Genomic DNA, 20615 nt, shown 5'->3' with positions numbered 1-20615 from the left:
ACTGTCACATTAACTACACAGCCATTTTGTGGCTGTCCCACTCCAGGGTCCTAAACCCCATTCCACCCATTTGCTTCTCCTCCATTTCATGTAAACAATTTCTGTTGCCTTCATCTCTCGTCCTACTGGAGCCGCTTCCATCGCTGGTGGAGCCTGTGGAACTTGCGAGGACCTCTAGTGCTCTAGAAATTTGTTGTGTTCAAAGTGTTCTAGACTACGTACATAATGCAGTGAGAACCGACAATAATGGCTGCTACACTAAAAAAAAACCCTATTGAAATGCACTCAGTGGCCAGTATATTAGGCACCCCTGCGAATGCCAGGAGTGGATGGCCGCCCCCCTGACTCAGCACCCTAAGGCTCTCGCTTGCTTTGTTCCTGGAGGGGGAGCTCTTCCTTGCCGTTGTGACCTTTGGCTTGCTTGCGAGGACCTGGAGCCAAGGCCTGAAACGTCTGTGTAAAGTGCTTTGAGACACTGGTCCTCTGTGGCACGTGCTGTACAAATAAAACCGAATTGAATTGTTTGTTTTTCCACTCCGATTGCCATCATTAACACTGCTGAGAATGGTCTGCTAGTGCGGAGTCAGTGATACAAATAGTCCAAAACCAGGGTCCAGCCTTGAGCCAGAAACAGTTTCCCATATTTCTGGAACCTTCTATTATATCAGCTGTCAGGCAATGGAGGACTTCATATGTCGGTAGTCTTCATGTGCTCTTCCTCGCTTTCATGTTACCCCAGCACCCCATCTGCGCCCCATTATCGCCCGTCTTACACGTGAACCCTGACCTGCCCTAACCTCTGCCTGTCCTCCGTTTACTGTTTTATCTGTTTTATCTCTCATATTTATTGGGTTCGGCTTGATCGTATTTGTTCCTTTTTTTGAAACAGCGTAAAGTACTGAAGCTCTGTAAAAATGCACGCCAGATAAAGTTTGCTTTGACTTGACAAAAAAAAGCCAGCACTGAGATTCTTAATTAAAGTTTTCTTCTTCGCCTGCCGTCAGAAGATCTAAGGGGATATCACATGTGAAAGAAACATACTGAAATGGAAATTAGTCCACTCTGCGATTTATGAAATGCACACGTTTTGAAGTTTTGAGCAAGGAGAAAAGAGACCCAGCAGTACTCCTGGCCATGAGGGCCTGATCTGAGCATGCCTGTGCTGTGGGGTGCTGGTTCGAGCACCACGACCGTTGGGGGGAAAAGGCCATGACTGCGTCACCTCCGACTGTCCAACGACTATCCCACAATCCCGTCTTTCCGGGTGGGCGTTGCACGCGTGCTGATTGGCTTTCATCTCAGGGTGGCGGTATGGCGGGGTGGGGAGGGAGGGGTGGTGGGATGGCGCGGTGGGTGGGGGTGTCGGATGGAGCAGGCCTGTGAAGTCGCTGCTTATCGGCTTTAAAGTGCTAATTCGATGGAGGGGAACCCCGCGGCTGCGGAATCGAACATGCAGGCTGCGTGCTGATCGCAGCCGGTTAAAAAAAAAGAAAAGAGAAACCGCAGCTTCTTCAGACCCACCCCCCTCGCTTAGGAACCGTGCCGCACGTCGCCCTGGCGAGCGCACTGCGTTACCGCGGTGGAAACCACAGGAAGAGAGAGAGAGAGGGAGAGAGAGACACAGGGAGAGGGAGGAAGAAAGAGAGAGAGAGGGAGAGGGAGGAAGAAAGAGAGAGAGAGGGAGGAAGAGAGAGAGAGAGAGAGGGGGAGGAAGAGAGAGGGAGAGGGAGGAAGAGAGAGAGAGAGAGGGACACAGACACAGGGAGAGAGAGACATAGAGAGAGAGAGGGACACAGACACAGGGAGAGAGGGAAAGAGAGATATAGGGAGGGAGGGAGAGAGACACAGAGAGATAGAGAGAGAGCGAGAGAGAGAGAGAGCGAGAGAATGAGAGAGGGTTCCTGTCCATAACCTTGCGTCGACAGTCGTACCACTTACCCCTTAATTGCATTACCTGCAGAGGAGAGGGTAATGGTAATAGAAGACCAAATGAAATGACATTGCTGCGCCTGTGCGCGTCTCTCCATTCACATGCAAATCCCTGCCTCCCATTACAGTGCGGAAGGGGGGGAGGGGAGGAGAGGGGAGGGGAGGGGAGGGGGCAGGAATCGGGCTGAATTGAAATGTCAATAGCAATTTCTGGCGTGCGAGGGCCGCCCCCGAGTCAGGGGCTTTCTCCTCCTGCGGAATATCAAGCAGAGGAATTAACAGAGCAGAGGGGGAGTGGAGGGAGAGAGTGGGAGAGGGGGAGAGGGGGAGAGGGAGAGAGAGAGAGAGAGACGGAGAGAATCTAGCTGCTGATCCTGAGGGAGACGCCGTCCGTCTCCCGACGGCCGCGCTGAAATGCCGGCGGAGCCGCCCGCTGCGATTCGTTTGGCGAATGAGCCCCCCGGACGCTCTCTGGCGGGGGGGTGGGGGGCAATGATGGAGAGGCCAGGGGGGGCGGGGGAGGGTGTTTGCCCCCCACGCTCCCGTGCGCCGTCGGTCACCCACAAGGGGGGGGGGGGGAGCGAAGGAACCAGCCAGCCGGCACGCCGCCCCGCCCCTCAGATTACACGCGCGGGGTCGTCGTTACCCCGTCGCGGGTCGAGTTTTTTAGACGCACCGCAGCCCCCCTGGTTGATACCTGGCCTCTCGCTGGCGGCATGTTGGTTTTGCAACCTGCGTCGTGAAGGGCGCGGCCGTCTTTTTTCCCCGATCGGCAACAGTGTGGAGGGGCACGTACTCCGACCGTAGTCCACAAAAAAAAAACCCACGCAGGTTAGCGGTTGGGTGTTTCGGAATCGCATCTACTCCCCTTCGTTTTAAGGACGGGCTGTGTATATCCGCGGGGCGGTAAGTGGCTTTCCGGGGCTAGCCGCTTTTCAAAAGCAGGTGCGCGTGCGACACAATGCCCCCGGCTGATTACTGGCAGCTCAAAGCAGCGCATTTCCGCCTCCGGGTTCCAAAATCGCCACCTATGCGAGTTAATCATCGTCGCAATCTATACGCATTCATCGGGCCCTTATCTACGGTGGCTCACGTGTGCCATATGGCTCCCCCCCCTCCCCCCCCCGCGCCATCCAAACCAATCAATGTGCTATTTGCACAAATGCGCCCAACGTGTTTGCGCCGTGTCCAAGTCTCTCTGGCTCCAGGTTCTGTCCACAACGCTTGACAGCTGGGATCTGGGATCGGTTAGCTTGCCTAGCGCCCAATCCCATTTTCAAATGTTTCGCGTGTAACTTCCTGGTTCCCGGACAGACAGAGCGTGCCCACATCGGGCCTTTCTGGTTGGACGTGTGGATTAACCCTGCCCTTCTGCTACAAAGACAGTATTTTCCAAAATATCATTTATTTTATTTTTTATCAGATGTCCCTGGTAGTGCACATTTTTCTGCATCGTACAATCTGTGGATCTTGATCGAGATTGAGCCGAGACTCATGTCCCCTACAGGGGACAATAGTGAATGGCCAGGTCTCATGAGGATGTAGCTAGAGTGGGAAGGTGGGAGGTAGAAGGGGGGCGGGTGCAGGTTTAAAGGTTGAGGAGAGGGGCATATGTGTACAAAGTGTAGCACAGTGGGTAAGGAACTGGGCTTGTAACCGAAAGGTTGCAGGTTCGATTCCCGGGTAAGGACACTGCCGTTGTACCCTTGAGCAAGGTACTTAACCGAAATTGCTTCAGTATATATCCAGCTGTATAAATGGATACAATGTAAAATGCTATGTAAAAAGTTGTGTAAGTCGCTCTGGATAAGAGCGTCTGCTAAATGCCTGTAATGTAATGAAATGTAGTGTAATGAAATGCATATATGGGGGGGAGGGAGTTTATGAGGTGGGAGAAGGCCGGCGGTGGTCCTCCCGGTCAGCTTTCAGTGAAGTGTCACTCTAAGCTCCAGTGAATCATCGAGAATGACGGTCAGCCCCCTCCCACCCCCGCACCTCAAACCCCAAAATGAGTTTGCTCGCTTATCCAGGCCAATATAGCTCTTCATTCAAAGCACAATACAACTGGGCCCTCGCAGTCGATAAACACTTTAGCCTTTTCACATTTTCGCATTATGGTGAAATAACTGAACAAACATTGTGCAGGTAACAAAGAAGAAAAGGTACAACCTCATTTTAAACTTGCCCTGGAGGGCAGAGGCCAAAGCGTTACTTGAATTGAATCGTTCTCTTGTATTTTTTCTTTTATATAACGCAGGTAAACTATACATTACAAATCGACTGTGGTTTAGCGATACAGGTCAAGTGCTGATCAAGGCCCTTCTAAAAAGCAGTGTCCCGGTTCTTCCATCTCTCAGATTTTCCCACCCCCAAAAACAACCTGGTTCTGCCTCAGCCCCCCCACCCCACCCCACCCCAGGAATGGCTGATCGATCACATTTCATCCCCATGTCTGCCTTCTGCTCGCTCAGGACCTAAACAGAGCCGCCTCTTGAACTCAACCCCTCTCGCTTCTCTAAGTCATGATCCTGCTACTAACTCCACCACTTAACTTTTTCTTGGGGATTAAACCACCACAGTGGCCTCATTTCTGGAAGTGCTTAATACCACGGTTCTAAATATAGATATGAGTTATGGGGATTGTAAAATATCCGGGAGAGTTTGACTAAAACATAAATCTAAAAGGTTATGATGAATAACGTCTCTTTCATCATATACTTAGTTTAAGTTTGGGTTTAATTGCATTCAAAATTTTCAAAAGTTTACGTTTGCCCGCAGTACTGCTGCATAGCCATCCGCTAAATGACTACAGCACAAAAGTGATTATTCTTCAAACTATAAACAAAATTCCACTAATTGAAACTAATGCAAACACAGGTGTTACTACAGTGTGCTACAGGACTACAGAGAGAGGATGGGGAAGCCAGGAACCCAGGTGAACGTCAGGCTCGTGTTGGTTGAAATTTCCCCCTTGAAGCAAGTCTCACTGGAAGGCCCAGCTGTGCCGCAGTACACCAGGGGAGGACAAACACTCCATACCCTGTGTGCAAAATACACTGAAATTCCACCACTTGGTATTCTTGTAGTAAGCCTACTTTATTTTAGTACTGTGGCTTTACCATGCCGTTGGATAGGCATCAAATTAAAGCTTTGGCATCGTGGTGTGTAGCCTACTAAGCACTGTGGACAACCCCACTGGTGTTTGATTGATATGCGCATGTCCAAAAACTTGTTTCAAACAACGCCTCGCCCTGAGCTTTAATTAATCACTTAGCTGTGTAAAAGTCCCCGTGATGCAAAACTGATTACAGACCAGAATCCGCCTGCTCTAACCAGCAGGTACAACCACCCCGCGTTCCTCATTTGCATTCAGTTTTGTTCTTTCATTTACCCTTCCCTCCTGTGTGGAGCACATCAAATGTTATCCACGAAGAAAAAGACAGCTTCTTTAAAAAATAAATAAATAGATAAAACGGACACGGAGAAATAAATGAATTTTTTTTCGAGGGTCTCTCGCTTCCTGGAATTGTCGTCGGCAGCTCCCGACAGCTGTTCCCTAATTAATCCAAATAATCAATGTGTGTAGGCCGGCATCTGCGCAGAGACCCCGGCGAGGATGCGCAACATGCTCTGCCTCCGGCCTCTTTATTAACGGCTCCCCGTCACATTGCGGCGGATGGGGCTCGGCTCCGAGGCTCTTGTTTACAGCGAGTCAGACACGGGGGTTAGGGAATTCAAGCAGGGTAAAGAAGAAAAAAGTGAACTTTTATTAACTATGGAGCCTACAGGAAACCTTGTCGACTTGAGCGTAGCCTATATATTTATAACAGATGTTTGATGCACAAAAAGGTAGGCTACATTAATTTGTAACACAAGGCGATTATGACTGAAAATCCCGATTAAATGTTAGGATGAAAGTTAAAGAATCATGTCTTTGATAACAGGAAGTCTAGACCGACTGAAAATGAACGGTGTTACGACTATAATTGCATTAAGTTAACACACGCAATTTGTCTTATTTTTAAACGTGTAACACCGTCGTTTGTGTTTGTGTTTATTAATTCAAAGAATGGGTGCAAATGAACGCTTAACTCCTCTCCTTAATTCCTTAATTTCCTAAACTGTAGCCACCAGTTTTCTGGAGTTCCAATGGAGGTAGGTTTCCTTCGACCGGAGAGTTGATTGTCCCTGTCATTTTCTTCCCATTGTTTTGTTACAAGTTCAAAGATAGCCATTTATTTGATCGGTTTTTTACTTATAGTTTACACTTGTTCCTGTTTTACATGTCATTATGAAGACACTCGGGAATCTGCCAAGGAAGAAATTGATTTTTCTTGGCTATCTTTCTCCAGAACAATGTCCATCGAATGAAAAAAAAAATATTCAGGAGATAAAATTAATGGTTTTCTAGCTTTTACCCAATAACTGAGATTGCCACATCTGTGCTGCCTGTGAAAGTTACTAATTAGCCCGTTAAATAACTTGTAGATCAATCGCTGTTTGAATTGAATTAGTCACTTCGCAATCGGCATTGCAAGTAATGGAAATAAATCTGTTCCTTTTGAAAAATGAGGCCTATATTTGGGACAAAAGATAAACCGCAGTCAGACTGTACCGCGACCCCTGTTGTTACCGCTGTTGTTTCAGTATATCAAAATCATTACTCTGATGTCTTTATTATATGGTTATTTAGGTGCAGAAGAATAATGAAATGGCTAAGCAAGGTAAAATGCCCCATTGCCGCTTTTTTTGCACAGGTGTGTAAGTGTAACCCACTTGGGGGAAACTGCGGTGGGAGAGTTGCTCCTCCGCTCTCCACCAGCAGCACCGGTTTACTGTGCGATAAATCAACTGGGCTAACTGCGGCAAGCAAGAGCGGGAGAGATGAGACGGTAAGCGAGGAGAAAACAGAGAACAGAAAACTATTGAGAGGGAGGGAGGGAGAGAGAGAGATAGACATACACATGGAAGTACACGCAGGCGGAGAGGGTGAAGAGTCAGACGAGGTCAGACTGCAGCTGCCTCCTCCTTCTCCTCCTCCCAGAGCTCCTCCCTGTTGAGGAGAGTCAGGGACACAGCGACCCCACCCCCCCTCCACAGGCTGAGAGAACTTCCTTAAACCCCCCCGCTCCACAATTAAACCCAAATTAGATTAAATGGTCTCTGCACGGGACATCCCACCAATGGCAACAAGAGGCCTGTTGTAGTAGTAGCAAGGATTATGAGCGTGTGCGTATGTTTGCATACATACACACTGTATACAGTCTTTGTTATGGGAGAGCTTACTTCTAAGGCCTTAAGCCTGACCCTTTCTGGTTACCTGGTTTCACCGATACTGCTGATGAAATAGAGACCCGGCATCTAAATTTCTCTCCCAAGAATCCCCATCAGAACTTCTTAGTTTCGAATTTAAATTCTTCCGCAGCCGGAGCGCACTCCTCGTTTTGATGTAGAGGTCGTTTAATGTGCTCTCCGCGCAGTATTTCAGTTGGAAATGTGCATAAGTCATGTTTTATGAGTAGGGATGGGGTGGAGGGGTTTTGGGGGGGGGGGGGGGGGGGGGGGGGGGGGGGGCGCAGGACTGACTGTGGGGGAGTATTACTCCTCCAGCTGCTTGAGATTCTAAATGTGAATCAGTCCTTTATTCGTCTCTTCGCTCGGCCTACTGAGTCTGCTGGAGGCGGCGGTGCTGCGGAACTTCAGTGAGGACAGGCAGAGCGCAGCTTCTTTTATTATGAACCTGGCAGAAATGAAGTGTGGCAAATTGGGCGAGTGCAGCTCTACCAATCACGGAATGTGATGATGGCAAACTACAGAACAACAGCTACTGTGATTGGTGGATACTTTCTGGCTATATGGTGGAGTTCTGCTCTGTTTCCTATGAGTAAGGTGACATCACAGCTGCCTTATGCCAAGTATGTCAATTGAGTCTACATTTGATCCTTCTGGGAAATGCTGCACTTTGGTCCCTGGTCTTAGCATCTGTGTTTGCATTGTATGTCACTTTGCATAAGAGCATCTGCTAAATGGCAGTAATGCATGCTATACTGGGCTCTTTGGGGGTACTAGAAGGAAGTAGCATCCGCTAACCACCATTGCGATAACCAGGCTCCTGTGTCCAGCTCTATGAATATACTAATTATGAAGGCAACTGCTCTGGCTTATCCAGGCGCCCTGATTTCTCATTTTATATGTATTCCAAAACAGAGCTTTATATTAATTTTGTACACAACAACACTGGTTCACTCGCAATAAAATGTTTCATATAGTGACACAACAACAGTCTTCAGCTGCCATTCATGCGTTTATAAAGAAATGTAGCTAAGATTTCAGATTGGGCTCATTAAGTATCTAAGGCCAGAAGTTGATCAAAAGTCAACAGACTACACTATTATTTAATCAAGTGTTTTTGCTGCAGGCGAGTCTTGAAGAGTGCAAGTGATCTTTCGGTGACGAGGCTGACTAAAACCATTCCCGGAGTCCGTACGTCAGCACAAGTCCATTATGTTGTTGTTGTTGACAGTTCACCTTGTCTGCAGGACTTCAGACCACCGACACTGGGTGCGAAAATTCAAAGAAATACATTCTCAAAGTCATTTAAACTCACATGGTCCTGACACATAAAGCGATCGACGCCGATGCATGCTGATGTATAATTTCAAACGGAACGGAATGGAAATTGAAAGAACTAAATCAGGGCTAAAATCGCAATGTGTGTATTCGGCATCAGTAGGCTACATTTCCTCATGGATTGTACTACGCCTATATGGCACTATGTGGCAGATTGCCTCTATATAGTGGACACATTGCACGGACAGAAGATTTGAAGCTGCTTATGCCAACAGACATACATTTTGCTAATGAAGCATTTGTTTCATTCGCCCATGGCGGCGCTTGAAATGGCTTATTGCCATCTATTGACCAATACCGAAAATTAAAGTTGGTTAAATACAGAGAATGTCTCCTCCGAAAATCGCCAATCGATACAGGCCAGTCAGTGTACTCTACTCTCCACCGCTGCATCCTCACAAAGCTCTCGTAAAGGGAGCGATCAAGCAATCCTTTGAGTTATTCAACGATGCGAATACAGTCGTGTTAGACTGAGCCCCAGACGTATTTAATGAACGTGCGCTCGTGACATTGTTAACTAAAGGTGATGCAGCGCAACCCTTCCACGCCAATTTGTCACCTTGTTTTAAAAGTACCTTGTAAAAGTAATCAACTGATTAGACTACACGCATCGCTCTGGTTGGGTACATCACCGCGTGCACACGGGAGAATAAATTAAACGCACAGCCAGACGCTGACTCGCCGCACGCCGGCGCATAACTAGCGGGCATAACTGGCCGGGCCAGATTTCTCGCACCTTGTATTTCCATTGATTTAACTCGTTCTCCTTCCTGCTGCTGTCACCTCTCAGGAAATCCCGCTGTTGCTGTAACACTTCCTATTGGCACCATTATCGCCTCCGCTTGGCCCTGGCTCTGGCTTCGCTTCCGCCCTGCAGGTGTGTTGGCTGCGGCTAGCGCGGCTTAACTGCAGTTTCACACATTTCCATTGAACCGAGGAGAAGGACATGATATCAGGCTTCACGCGTTGTAGTCTGCACAGCATTGAGCGCGTGTGCTGCTTGGTTATGTAATTCCTGGCTACGGCTGGAAGAAGCTAGCCGTGAAACTGCATTAGGCCTGTTCATCGTCTACTCGCTTGCTGAGTGAACGTCCAGGTAATGGCCATGGTAGTCCAATTATTTTGCGATGGGGTAAAACCATAGACTGGGTAAAACGGACCAGAAAAGGTGTCACACCCTCTTTTTCCTATTTCTTTGATAGTAAGTTTGTGGCTTGTATGGATTGTCAATCGATATGGTAAATCGACACTGGTTCTTTCTACCAGAAAATAAGGACCGTTGTTTTTTTTTCTGAAGACAGCCACCTAGCTCCCCAAGTCGGCCACATGGTGCACGGTATCGCCATCTGCTGGCCATGAACAGAACCTGCCTGGAAATGCTAAAGTTGAACAATGCTGCCATCCTCTGGTCAGTCCGAGAAACAGCATTTATGCGATCACTAATGGAATGTCAAGTTTGCTTTTTCAGAATAGATGTCTTCCTTCATCTAAGAGCAGAATATCTAAGTGTAGAGAATTGAGCCAATTTCACCATTAATCATTTATCAATTGCAACCGGTCAAAGACTGTGCTAAATTTTAGTTTTGTTCAAAATCACTCATTATAACAAAAGACAAAACAAATTCTTTAGAGACAGAGTAAGACGGTAATAACAAGTGTATATGCTTTTTCTCTCAGAAATGCATCTTACTCAGGAATAAAAATGCAGCAATACTGAAGCATACTGCAGTTCTGAACAAATACATTTTTATACACCCCTACTTTTCCCATTTGTGCCAACAGACATTTCTGTACCCACAAAGAATAATCTCTTCAGGTTTTTCAAAAGAGCCCACTTTCAACACTACTGAAACTCATCAAGCTGTCTGTACTTACTGTGGATGACCTGGTCAGCAATGTACGACTTGCTATGAATGGGCAATAGGTGACAACACTTTATTGACCACAGAACACAATGCAAACTATATATTGACAGTAACATTTTATTCAAATGAACACAGTAAAATTTGATCTCAAAAGGACTATAAAAAGAATGTTAAGGTATGATTTTTATTTACTGCCAACATTTTTATTCTGCATCACTACTCACTATTTTAGTCTGTTTAGGCCTGTTAACACAGGGCGTGCAAAGCTTAAGGTAGAATGGCACCATATGAACACACAGTCAATACATGAATACATGTCTCAGTATGTTAATATCTTATGACAGTACATTAATATGCCACATGGTAACAACAGATACAATTGTACTATGGCATGGCAGCTCACTGGAGTCCAATGCCTATCTCCATAGTTCCGATTACATTTTTTCTTCTTCTTCGACCTTTATTTGTATTTTATCAAATGCCAAAAACTGGGCTTAGAAACATTAGCTTGCAATATTTTGGCACAGTTGAATATCTGACCCAGCATGTTAATGTATTTATGCATGCACTGTTTACAAGTCAATACTCAACATGCTTCATGTAGGATGAATACAGCCAATGAGTGCTGCTTTGAATTGTGTTGTGTTGCTAGCAACACAGGCAAACCTGAAAACTCACTCTTGAGAGCCTAGTTATTTTGGCCAAACCTAGCTCATCTGGAGTTTCTCCCGTGCGAGTTTGTGTAGCTTTGAAGCCGTTAATGAAAAACGAATGAAAAGTGGTGTCGCAACCAGTGTGTTGACAGAGTGGCACTTCCTGTTTCAGTCCTACCCTTGTTGCCCAAGGTTGTGTTCGAAATGGCTTACTTGCCTGCTACTGAGCATACAAGTTGTACACAGCTTGTATGCAACCTGTATACTCAGTAGTAGGCAAGTGAGCTGTTTCGGACACGGCCTAGTAATCTTTTTTTCTTATTTTTTTTAAACGGAGCTGCACTGTCATTCTCAGTGTAGTTGTGTCTGTTGTTGCATGGCTTTTTCAGGTCACCGCGTTAATGATACTGCCCCCTGGTGCCCAGGTGGTGCTTTAGAGCTTCAGCTCTTTCTGGATGCCCCACAGGGTCTGGGAGCTCTGCATCAGCTTCTGGGCCTCCTGCTGCTTCAGGGGCTGCTGGAGCACCCCACACACCCCAGACCAGCCCAGCACGCACGGGAGGCTCAGGAACACCTCCTCACCTATGCCGTGCATGCCCTGAGAATAGACACACACACACGCACACACACATACATACACACACACATACACAAACACACACGTGCACACACACATGCACGCACATACACACGCACTCATAAAATACACGCACACATACAGACACAAACACACACACCCACATATGCGCGGACACACACACACACACACACAATGAACACACACCCATACACACACACACACACACACACAAAATACACTCTTTAGTGAGAGAAACGATGTAATTCTGAACTCAGCTGTCATCAACACTCAAGTCCGTCCCGCTGTTGACCCCGCAGGGCAGCTAGGGGGCGCCGCACCTCGGGCCGGGCCAGGAAGACGGCCTACCTTGACCAGGGTGGAGACGGGGTGGACGCTCCTGAGGTTCTTAAGGATGGACTGCGTGAGGCCGCCCACGCTCAGTCCGATGGCCCAGGAGGTATACCCCTTCAGTCGGATGACATCGTAAGCACTGTTGGATTGTCAACAGGCGTGACCTCACAATGCAGCACAAACACGGCACACATTAATCAGTCGGTGTCTTCACATGGAACCTCCAGTAGAAACGCGGGGGGCCATGAGAATGGATATCGGGGGATGTTAAGAATTTAATTTGAAAGAAACTGAAAAGGACACTCAGTCACTCATGATCCTAGGAGGAGTAACGACTTTCTTTGCGGTGTATATGATCTCACTTGGGTCGATAGTAATGAGGTGAAAGGTCGCCTACTGGTCTTCCATAAAATGTGCTGTGGAATAACATGGGACTGATTGAATCCCTGATAAATTAGGACTGGGGTCATCTGTCAAATGGCCTGCATCACAAAGCAGGATACCTGAGGTAGCTAAATAACTGCACCGAGTAAAACCCGGAACCCTCCCAAATCTGGAACGTGGACTGAAGTAAAAAAAAGAGCTGTTCCAGGTTTTACCTGGGGCAGTTACCCAGCTAACTCGGTAATCCTGCTTCGTGACACAGACCCCACGTCAGAGGGCTGGGGGGGGAGGGGGGGGGGGGGTTGTAGGGGGTGTGCGGGGGTAAAGTACCTGTTCACCACGTCCTGGTGCACCTTGGACCAGCCCTCGGCGTCCTGTTTGGTCTCCAGCTCGGGGTTGAGGGACAGCAGGCTGACTCCCGCCACGTTGGCCCCGCTCCACACCGGCACTGAAAGAGCCAATCAGAAAGCGCAGTCGGACCAACCAATTTGCATAACATCAATAAAAGTGATGCAACACTATTTTATGTAAACAAAGGCGCCGCTGTCATTTCCCTACGCCCGGACGTCCCTCTCACCATAATAGGAACGTTGAATCACCAATAACAACCTGGCTCTACATGCTGTTTTTAAACGGATATTTGTGTGACGCCTGTGCGAATAGACATGGCATGAAGACTTAAGCTATGCAACCAATGCAGGAGGAAGTTAAACGCTCTGTATTGTTCGAGTGCAGTAGCATTACAAACCCCAGTAGTACCCCATTTACATTACACTGAAGTATATAAATGTATAGTTTTCATACAATCTCATTATGCCCAGTTCCCGAAACTATACACCAGTGGTTCTCAAACCCGGTCCTGGGAACCCCCTGCGTATGCTGGTTTCCATTACAACCAATATCTTGCTCAGTTAAAGTTGAACACACGTTTTTAGTTCTTTCTTTATTTTTTCCATAAACTTATTAACACAATGCAGGTTTGGCTCATTATCATTTTCATAATCTAGTAAATGGTTAGTTTTAGTGACCATGTGTCCAAATATTCACCAGTTAGGAGCCTACTGATTCATCTCAGTCTTTCATTTGAGCAGTTATATTTTTAAAATATCTTTTTTATGTAATTGTTTGCAACATAGCACAAAGTGTATATACTGTATTATTCTTCATGGCATGCATAGCCATTTCTGACAATAATGTGGCTTAAGAGGACAAACAGTCCCTCAGTCGCTGAAAAGCGTCAAATTAATAAAAATGAAAAGCTTGATTCTGGGATTGATTAAAATCCTGGGATTGAAATTGCGGTTAGAAAGAAAACCAGCACACACAGGTTTGAGAAACAATGTAATGTTCTACACTGTCAGTCATCAGTGGTGGTCTGAAAGTCTTTAACCCTGTCAGTCATCAGTGGAGGTCTGAAAGTCTTTAACCCTGTCAGTCATCAGTGGAGTTCTGAAAGTCTTTAATCCTGTCAGTCATCAGTGGAGGTCTGAAAGTCTTTAATCCTGTCAGTCATCAGTGGCGGTCTGAAAGTCTTTAACCCTGTCAGTCATCAGTGGCGGTCTGAAAGTCTTTAAGCCTGTCAGTCATCAGTGGCGGTCTGAAAGTCTTTAATCCTGTCAGTCATCAGTGGCGGTCTGAAAGTCTTTAACCTTGTCAGTTATCAGTGGCGGTCTGAAAGCCGTTAACCCTGTCAGTCATCAGTGGAGGTCTGACAGCCGTTATCCCTGTCAGTCATCAGAATGATGCAGAAGGGGGCGTGTCTGACCGCTGGAGTCGCCGTGCTCTCCGATGATGTAGCCGTGCACGCTGCTGGGGTGGATCCCCAGCCGCTCCCCCATCAGGAAGCGGAACCGGGCCGAGTCCAGGTTAGTCCCGCTGCCCAGGACTCGCTCCTGAGGGAAACCGCTCAGCTTCCAGGCCACATAGGTCAGGATGTCCACTGTAACAGCACGGGGGGGTCAGAATGTCCACTAAAACAGCACAGGGGGGGTCAGGATGTCCACTAAAACAGCATGAGGGGTGAGGACATACAGTAAAACAGGACGGAGTGGGGGGGGTGGTGCTTGGTGAGTACCCAGCCTCATGCCCCCATCCAGAAGTATACTGTAGTGTACTGAGCATTACGTTTACTGAGTTTTTTAAAATGTAATTATATTTCACAGCAGTGCATTGCCAAAAAAGCATAACACAAAGCAAAACCATGTCTGACAGCAGCAAAAATTCAGACACATTCTCAGAATCCTGTGAGATATGCATTTCGCTGCCGTGCATTTTCAGCATTTTCAATTTCAAACTTCTTACAGTACTTTTCATGCTGCTGATAACCTAATCTAGTGTGCAACCCCAACCATCCAGTATGTAATTGTCCTCAAGAGTACCATTATAACAGGGACTTAAGTGCACATAAAACTATATTGATATTCGGCATCATAAATTAGTTTTTATATATTCATGGCTTTTTTTTTTTTTTATTCGCAACTGCTCTTTTACCCCTAGGTACATTTAATATGTCACTTAGGTACATTTACTCCAAAAAATTTGTTAATAAAGTGTGTCAGAGTTGGAGTAATTAGGTCAGCAATAACTTTTAGCAGGGCGGCAAAGGACTGATTGTGTGTCTGTGATTGCACCTATTTATGTAACCATTGTTTTCACCTGTTCCTTGTTTGTCTGTGTATTGGTTGGTTCACACCTGGCGATAATTCTCCCAATTTTAAGCCTGACTGCAGTCAGGGCCAACTGGAGCCACTTGGGCTGATGGTCGGTGCTAATTATATGATTTTGCCAGCCGAGTCAAAGGCCGTGTCCTAACTACTGTGTACTCAAAGTATGTTCTGTCTACTAAGCATACTGCGTACTGTTTAGTGCGTATGTTTTAGTACTGGGTGAGCAGTATGGGAAAAATATCCTCCATACTATTTTAACGTGGAAGTGTCGTAAGATGTTCCGCCCTTGTTCGGCCATGCTCATGTATCGTTGTCGTTGTCGTTGTTGAAGGAAAATGGCAGCTGTGCCTCATTTTTAAAGCAAAGCTACACACTATATTTATGGGACCAAAATGGCTGTTTACTTCCTGAAAATTATTCTCCAGATTTTACTCAGCGAACTCCTGGAAATAAGTATATCACCATGGGATTTTAAGTACACTACATTTAGAGAAAATTAACAATTTTCTCAGCCAGTGTACTCAACAACTACAGGCAAATGTGCCGATTCGGACATGGCCTTTGTCACGTAGTATGAACTTGTGAAAGACCGAAAGCTAAGACGGATCCTGGCTACGGCCAGCCGGACTGAAACAGGATGAGCACTCCTTCGACTTCCTTTTTGAGCCATCGTGTTTTGCGCAAGATTTTGCTAAATTTGAGAAAAGGCGTTAAGAATCTGTGTGTGAAACCGTCAATCTGTTTCACCATCGCAACAGCGAGGCAAGACCGTTAATCAAGACCAGCCGTTAAGTCTGAACTACCTTCCTTGGTGAAAACCGTTTAGTTCATCGGGTTTCGAAAAACACCCGTGCTTGTTTTTTGGTACTGTGGTAATCACCGTTTGTCCTGTTTCTGCTTTTGCGTGTCTGCGCTTTGGGTCAGGATACGGGCCAGGGAAACATCCCTGATCGGCACTTCTGCTCTTGAGATGCTGTTTGTATACGGTCCCTGGTAGGGCAGTCACCATACAACTTGGCCACAATGCAGTATGACACTAATACTCTGTAAAACGACACGATGCGATCTTTCTTCGTGTATAAGTATGCCCCTAGTCCCTGGTGTGTTCGGTAGGGACCCCTCTCTACGGGAGAGCAGACAGTGAGGGTTAGGCTCACCCGGGTTCGAGACCACGAGCAGGATGGCGTTGGGGCTGTGCTGGGCCAGCGGGGGGACGATCTGCTTGAACACCTCCACATTCCTCTGCACCAGGGCCAGGCGGCTCTCCCCCTCCCTCTGGCGCACCCCCGCGGTGATGATGCACAGCTTGGAGTCGGCCGTCTCTGAGTAATCTGCAAAAAGGGGGCGGGGCGAGATTCATCATCGGGGTCTCCTGGGGGGCTTTCTGAGGGGCGGGGGCTCAAAGTGAGAAAGGGGCACACCGACCCAGACAAAACTGCCTAACCACACCCAGTTATTTTACAGAACACACTGTACCAAAATGAATGAATGAAAATGAATGACGGCAACAGTAATACAAATATTACTTTTTCAAAAATCAAATCAAAAGGGAATATTGGACACTTGAGGCAAAAGGGGCAGGTACCCCCCCCCCCCCCCCCCCCCCCATCTCACCCCTCCGCATATGGAACTATTATTTTTGAAATTCATTTTCATTTTAATCATTTTTCTGAATTTAGAGGCTCTGTCATATACATAAGCCTGTCCAGTCAATGCAACGTCTGCCGTCAATCTGGAAGGAGTGTGAGAAAGAATTCTGCCAGTGCATTACATCACAGCAGGGGTGCCAGACTTGAGTGCTGGAGGGCCTGCAGATTTTCACATTTTTGTCCCTGTCAATTAACAAGAGATCTAGGTCTTGGAAACAAGGTGCACAGACTCTTTAGATAGTAAAATAAGCGTTTTAAGCGCTGAAATACAGCAAAAACAAACCAACTGACACAGTGGCCCATTGGGACTGGAGTCAATTACTCGCATATTTATCCTCCTGGGACCTGTAACCCCGTAGCTTGAACTACCCCCGCCCCCCCCCCCCCCCCCCCCCATTTATTTTCATGTTAAAATGAGGTACGTTAGCTGTAGTCTGCGATGTGAAAAGAAGAAGCTGGTGACACCACGTGTTTGGGAGGAGAACTGCAGATATCTACACTCCTGAATCAGCAGTGGTGTTTGTGCTTGAACACAGCTGCAGTTACAGATTGGACATGTGCAACCCCAAGTTCAAGTAGGTTCCAAATATATATATATATATATATATATATATATATATATGCAGACATATACTGTAAATACATATAGTACTGTATGACCAGAAAACAAGGCCTACAAGCTCCTTGTTTTATCAGAGCACTGTAGTTTCCTCCCTGCCATTCCCCTCTCTTTTCTTCCTCTTTTATGGCCCCCCCCTTCCCCCTCCTCTCTCTCATTCCACTTCCTCTCTCTCCCTGCCCTTCCCTCTCCCCTTTCTGACCCAGCCCCACCCCCCTCCACACGTGCAGACATTCAATGAGAGCTGCAGCACTGAGTCACAGGGGAGACCCTCTCCCCTCGAACACGCTCATCTCATCCCGGCTCTCTGCCCCTGCTGTGATCGACCGGTCCGACGTTCCAAACATGCGCCCCGGCTCTCCCCCTAACGCGCCGACAAGGCCATCCACCGCAAGACAAACACAAGCACTGCGCTAGCTCCCGCGAACCGCGGCCGACACGCCCGCTCTTCTGTTCCGAGGCAGGGCTCCACCTCCCTGAGGAGGGTTCCCCAGTAGTCCAAAGTACAGCGCAGTGCCGTAATGCTCGCTGTAATTCACTGTGCAACAATAATGGAATGGCAGGATAGGTTGGGGAACTGGACTTGAGAATGCGGGGGCTTGCAGGTTTGATTCCCAGGGGCACTACCGCTGTACTCTTGGGCAAATTGCTTCAGTAAATATCCAGCTGTATAAATGTATGTGAGCTGTGTCAGGGGCCTTGTATAAACGCATCTCCTGAAGGTAATGTATTTACAATAATAATTTCAACCGATTAATTATTTACTTAATTCAATCATTTACTTTACTGGCTATAAAATAAGCCTAGTAGCCCTGCTCAAGTGTATCTGTTCATTTCTTTAATGGGGAATTCACTCTATGGATTACGTAAGTTAACTCTACAATGTGATTGAGCCTTCAAAGCACAGCAAAATGCGGTACAGAGTGCTTCCAGAAGGCATATCCAGCCAAAGCAGTTAATTGCCATTTCACACGTCACGTGACTATTCATCGCGTACGGCCCCGGGCCCCGGGGACCGTGCACGGTGTCCTTCCGCTAACCTTTAGCCGCTCTGATCTTCGCGGTCTTCAGGAAGAGACTGCCGTGCTGCAGGTCCATCACCTCCCCCTGCAGCTTGTCCACCATTACGTCAATTAAGGTGACATCATCGGCGACGCCCTGCACAAAGATGGCGGAGTGACCACTCGGTTGGGCCAAGCGGGTTTATCAAAGCCAAAACCTCATATGTTATCTAGGTCTACATCTTTTTTCAGAAAAATAACTAACAATGTCTCCACTACTAGATAGGGCTAATGTGGCGTCTTAATAAAGTAAGGTGGTCTTTCTGCCGTGAATCTGCAAACACTGGTCAAATCTCCATAATACCTGGAGAGAAACAAAAAAAACTGAAAGGGGTTTAATTATTTAAAACATTGAAATATTACTGACCTTAAGTGAAACTGCAAAATTATATGGTATTGAAAAAGTATTTTGTTGAGTGAGAAACATTTACTTGCATTGTTTTTTAACCAATAATTATTTGTTTAACTGATGGCTCCGGTATTTCACGTGGACTTTCAAGGCATACTACACCAACAAATACACACGCAATATTATCAGTATTTCTGTAAATATGCAGCGCACAAAAAAATTATAATACAACACCGGGAATGTCCAATAAGTAACCTGTGTGTAAACCGTCCTCGCGGAACGCTAGACTCACCGACTGCAGGATGCTGAAAGCGCAAGCCATCCCCACCTGCCCCACCCCAACGACCGTAACTTTTGACCTGGGCACTCCCACGGCGCCAGGCTGAGCAACGTGCAGCAGTTTCTCTCTCACCGATGCCATTGTCCCTGTCCAACACACCTAAATAATGGCAATTATGAAATTACAAGTTTTGGGAATCACAGATTTATTGATTAAAATACAGTAAATAACGGTTACACTACTAGTAATGAGAAAAATGCGGACATTACATAACTTTACATCACGTACCAGACGTTTTACCGACCTATTTGCGAAGCATAGCCTAAGTGGAAGTTGTCCGAAGATAAATAAAAGAGATACATCCAGCCATGAGGTTTATTTTCGAATTTAGACAATACTCTAGCAGACACTTACATAACATGTTACAATTCTGCTTTGATTGAAAATAGGCGTTTTAATATCGTTTTAAAGCATCTTATGTAGGCTATTCCAAGTTTTATCATGCGCACGCAACTTTTACTTTTGTCGTTAGTGATAATTTTACAATAGCCAGTGATCGTTTTACATTCATAATGTCATGTAGCCTAATAGCTATGTGATCATTTTACAATCGTCATGTCATAAGACATAGGTCAATGTTGTTTTACACACAGTAACAGCTACAGTTTCAGTTTCATTGACAATCAAGACTATTTGCGACAAAGGGTTAAAGCGTGTCTAAGAGCCGATGTCGAGGGACGAAACTGGGGCTAAAGTTCCGTTTAAATTGCGAAAAGCAAATAAAATCTGACCTACCTCGCAGCAGTTGAAACCTCAGCGCCCCGTAGACATGTATATACAAGACAGGAAAGCACACCCTCAGCCTACCTAAACTGCGAAGTATCCGGAAGTAAGTAGGCTATATAGGCTACTGTCTGTGCTGTGCTCGCATAACGTCGAAGCTCCCAATTCAAGTCAATTAAGAATATCGGATTTTTAAAAGCAAAATAAACTTCCCTGGTGGTAGTCTGAACTTCTATTTGTGATTGTTACGTTTTTTTAAGCAGATTGTGAGAAGATTTAGGCATATCTTCAGTAAATAAATCATTTGAATCGCCTATCTTTCCCCCCATGGGTATTTGCACCAACCATTTTCTATGGGTATGGAGTTTCAATAAAACGAGTTTAATAATCCATCATAGGCATCACTGCTGTACTGTGTGCTATTGCAATTAAGCACGAGTTACTAATTTGTGTCTGGTTAGAATTACGGAAACTGAATCTGTTATGATTTATGTATGCTGGATGACAGTCCTGCGGGGGGGGGGGGGGGGGGGTTAGGCTACTTTTGGCTATTAGAAAACTGATTAAGAGCCAACTTTGCTGATATTTTTCACATGGGTAAAAATATCAGCAAAGTTGGCTCTTAATCAGTTTTCTAATAGCCAAAAGTAGCCTAATAAAAATTAACTTGGTCGTCAACCTGCTGATTTAAGATGATGCTTGTGTTTGCTTTTATGCTAGGAAAACGTTCTAATAATTGAAAAAACCCTCAAGATGTGGAAATAAAATGGTTTATTGTCTAGGCTATATTTTAGGCCAGTGGTTCTCAAACTCGGT

At 46.3% G+C, this 20615-nt stretch overlaps 1 protein-coding gene across 1 annotated transcript; it reads right to left on the bottom strand.

Moving 5' to 3' along the window:
• Window positions 1-10521: 10521 nt before the first annotated feature.
• On the bottom strand, window positions 10522-19965 carry LOC118215384 (L-lactate dehydrogenase A chain-like). The gene is made up of 8 exons (XM_035396117.1): window positions 19812-19965; window positions 19029-19175; window positions 18367-18484; window positions 16216-16389; window positions 14158-14331; window positions 12723-12840; window positions 12024-12147; window positions 10522-11675 (listed from the first exon to the last, which is right to left on the bottom strand). Exons 2-8 carry the CDS (start codon window positions 19155-19157, stop codon window positions 11511-11513), a joined length of 1002 nt encoding a protein of 333 aa, XP_035252008.1. The 5' UTR covers window positions 19158-19175; window positions 19812-19965; the 3' UTR covers window positions 10522-11510.
• Window positions 19966-20615: the final 650 nt, after the last annotated feature.

Source organism: Anguilla anguilla, chromosome 16 (genome assembly GCF_013347855.1).
Source record: "Anguilla anguilla isolate fAngAng1 chromosome 16, fAngAng1.pri, whole genome shotgun sequence".
Lineage (NCBI taxonomy): Eukaryota > Metazoa > Chordata > Actinopteri > Anguilliformes > Anguillidae > Anguilla > Anguilla anguilla.
The sequence above is the reverse complement of the archived record's forward strand: the minus strand, read 5'-3'. Positions and strand labels throughout refer to the sequence as shown.

Bases quoted from the DNA above. Each gene is read 5' to 3' on its own strand.
- LOC118215384 (XM_035396117.1), bottom strand. From the start codon at position 19,157: ATGGCATCGGTGAGAGAGAAACTGCTGCACGTTGCTCAGCCTGGCGCC. The intron at 18,485-19,028 runs GTGAGTCTAGCG...ATCTTTGTGCAG, and splicing joins CTTTCAGCATCCTGCAGTCG to GGCGTCGCCGATGATGTCAC. The intron at 11,676-12,023 runs GTAGGCCGTCTT...GTCTATTCTCAG, and splicing joins CCGTCTCCACCCTGGTCAAG to GGCATGCACGGCATAGGTGA.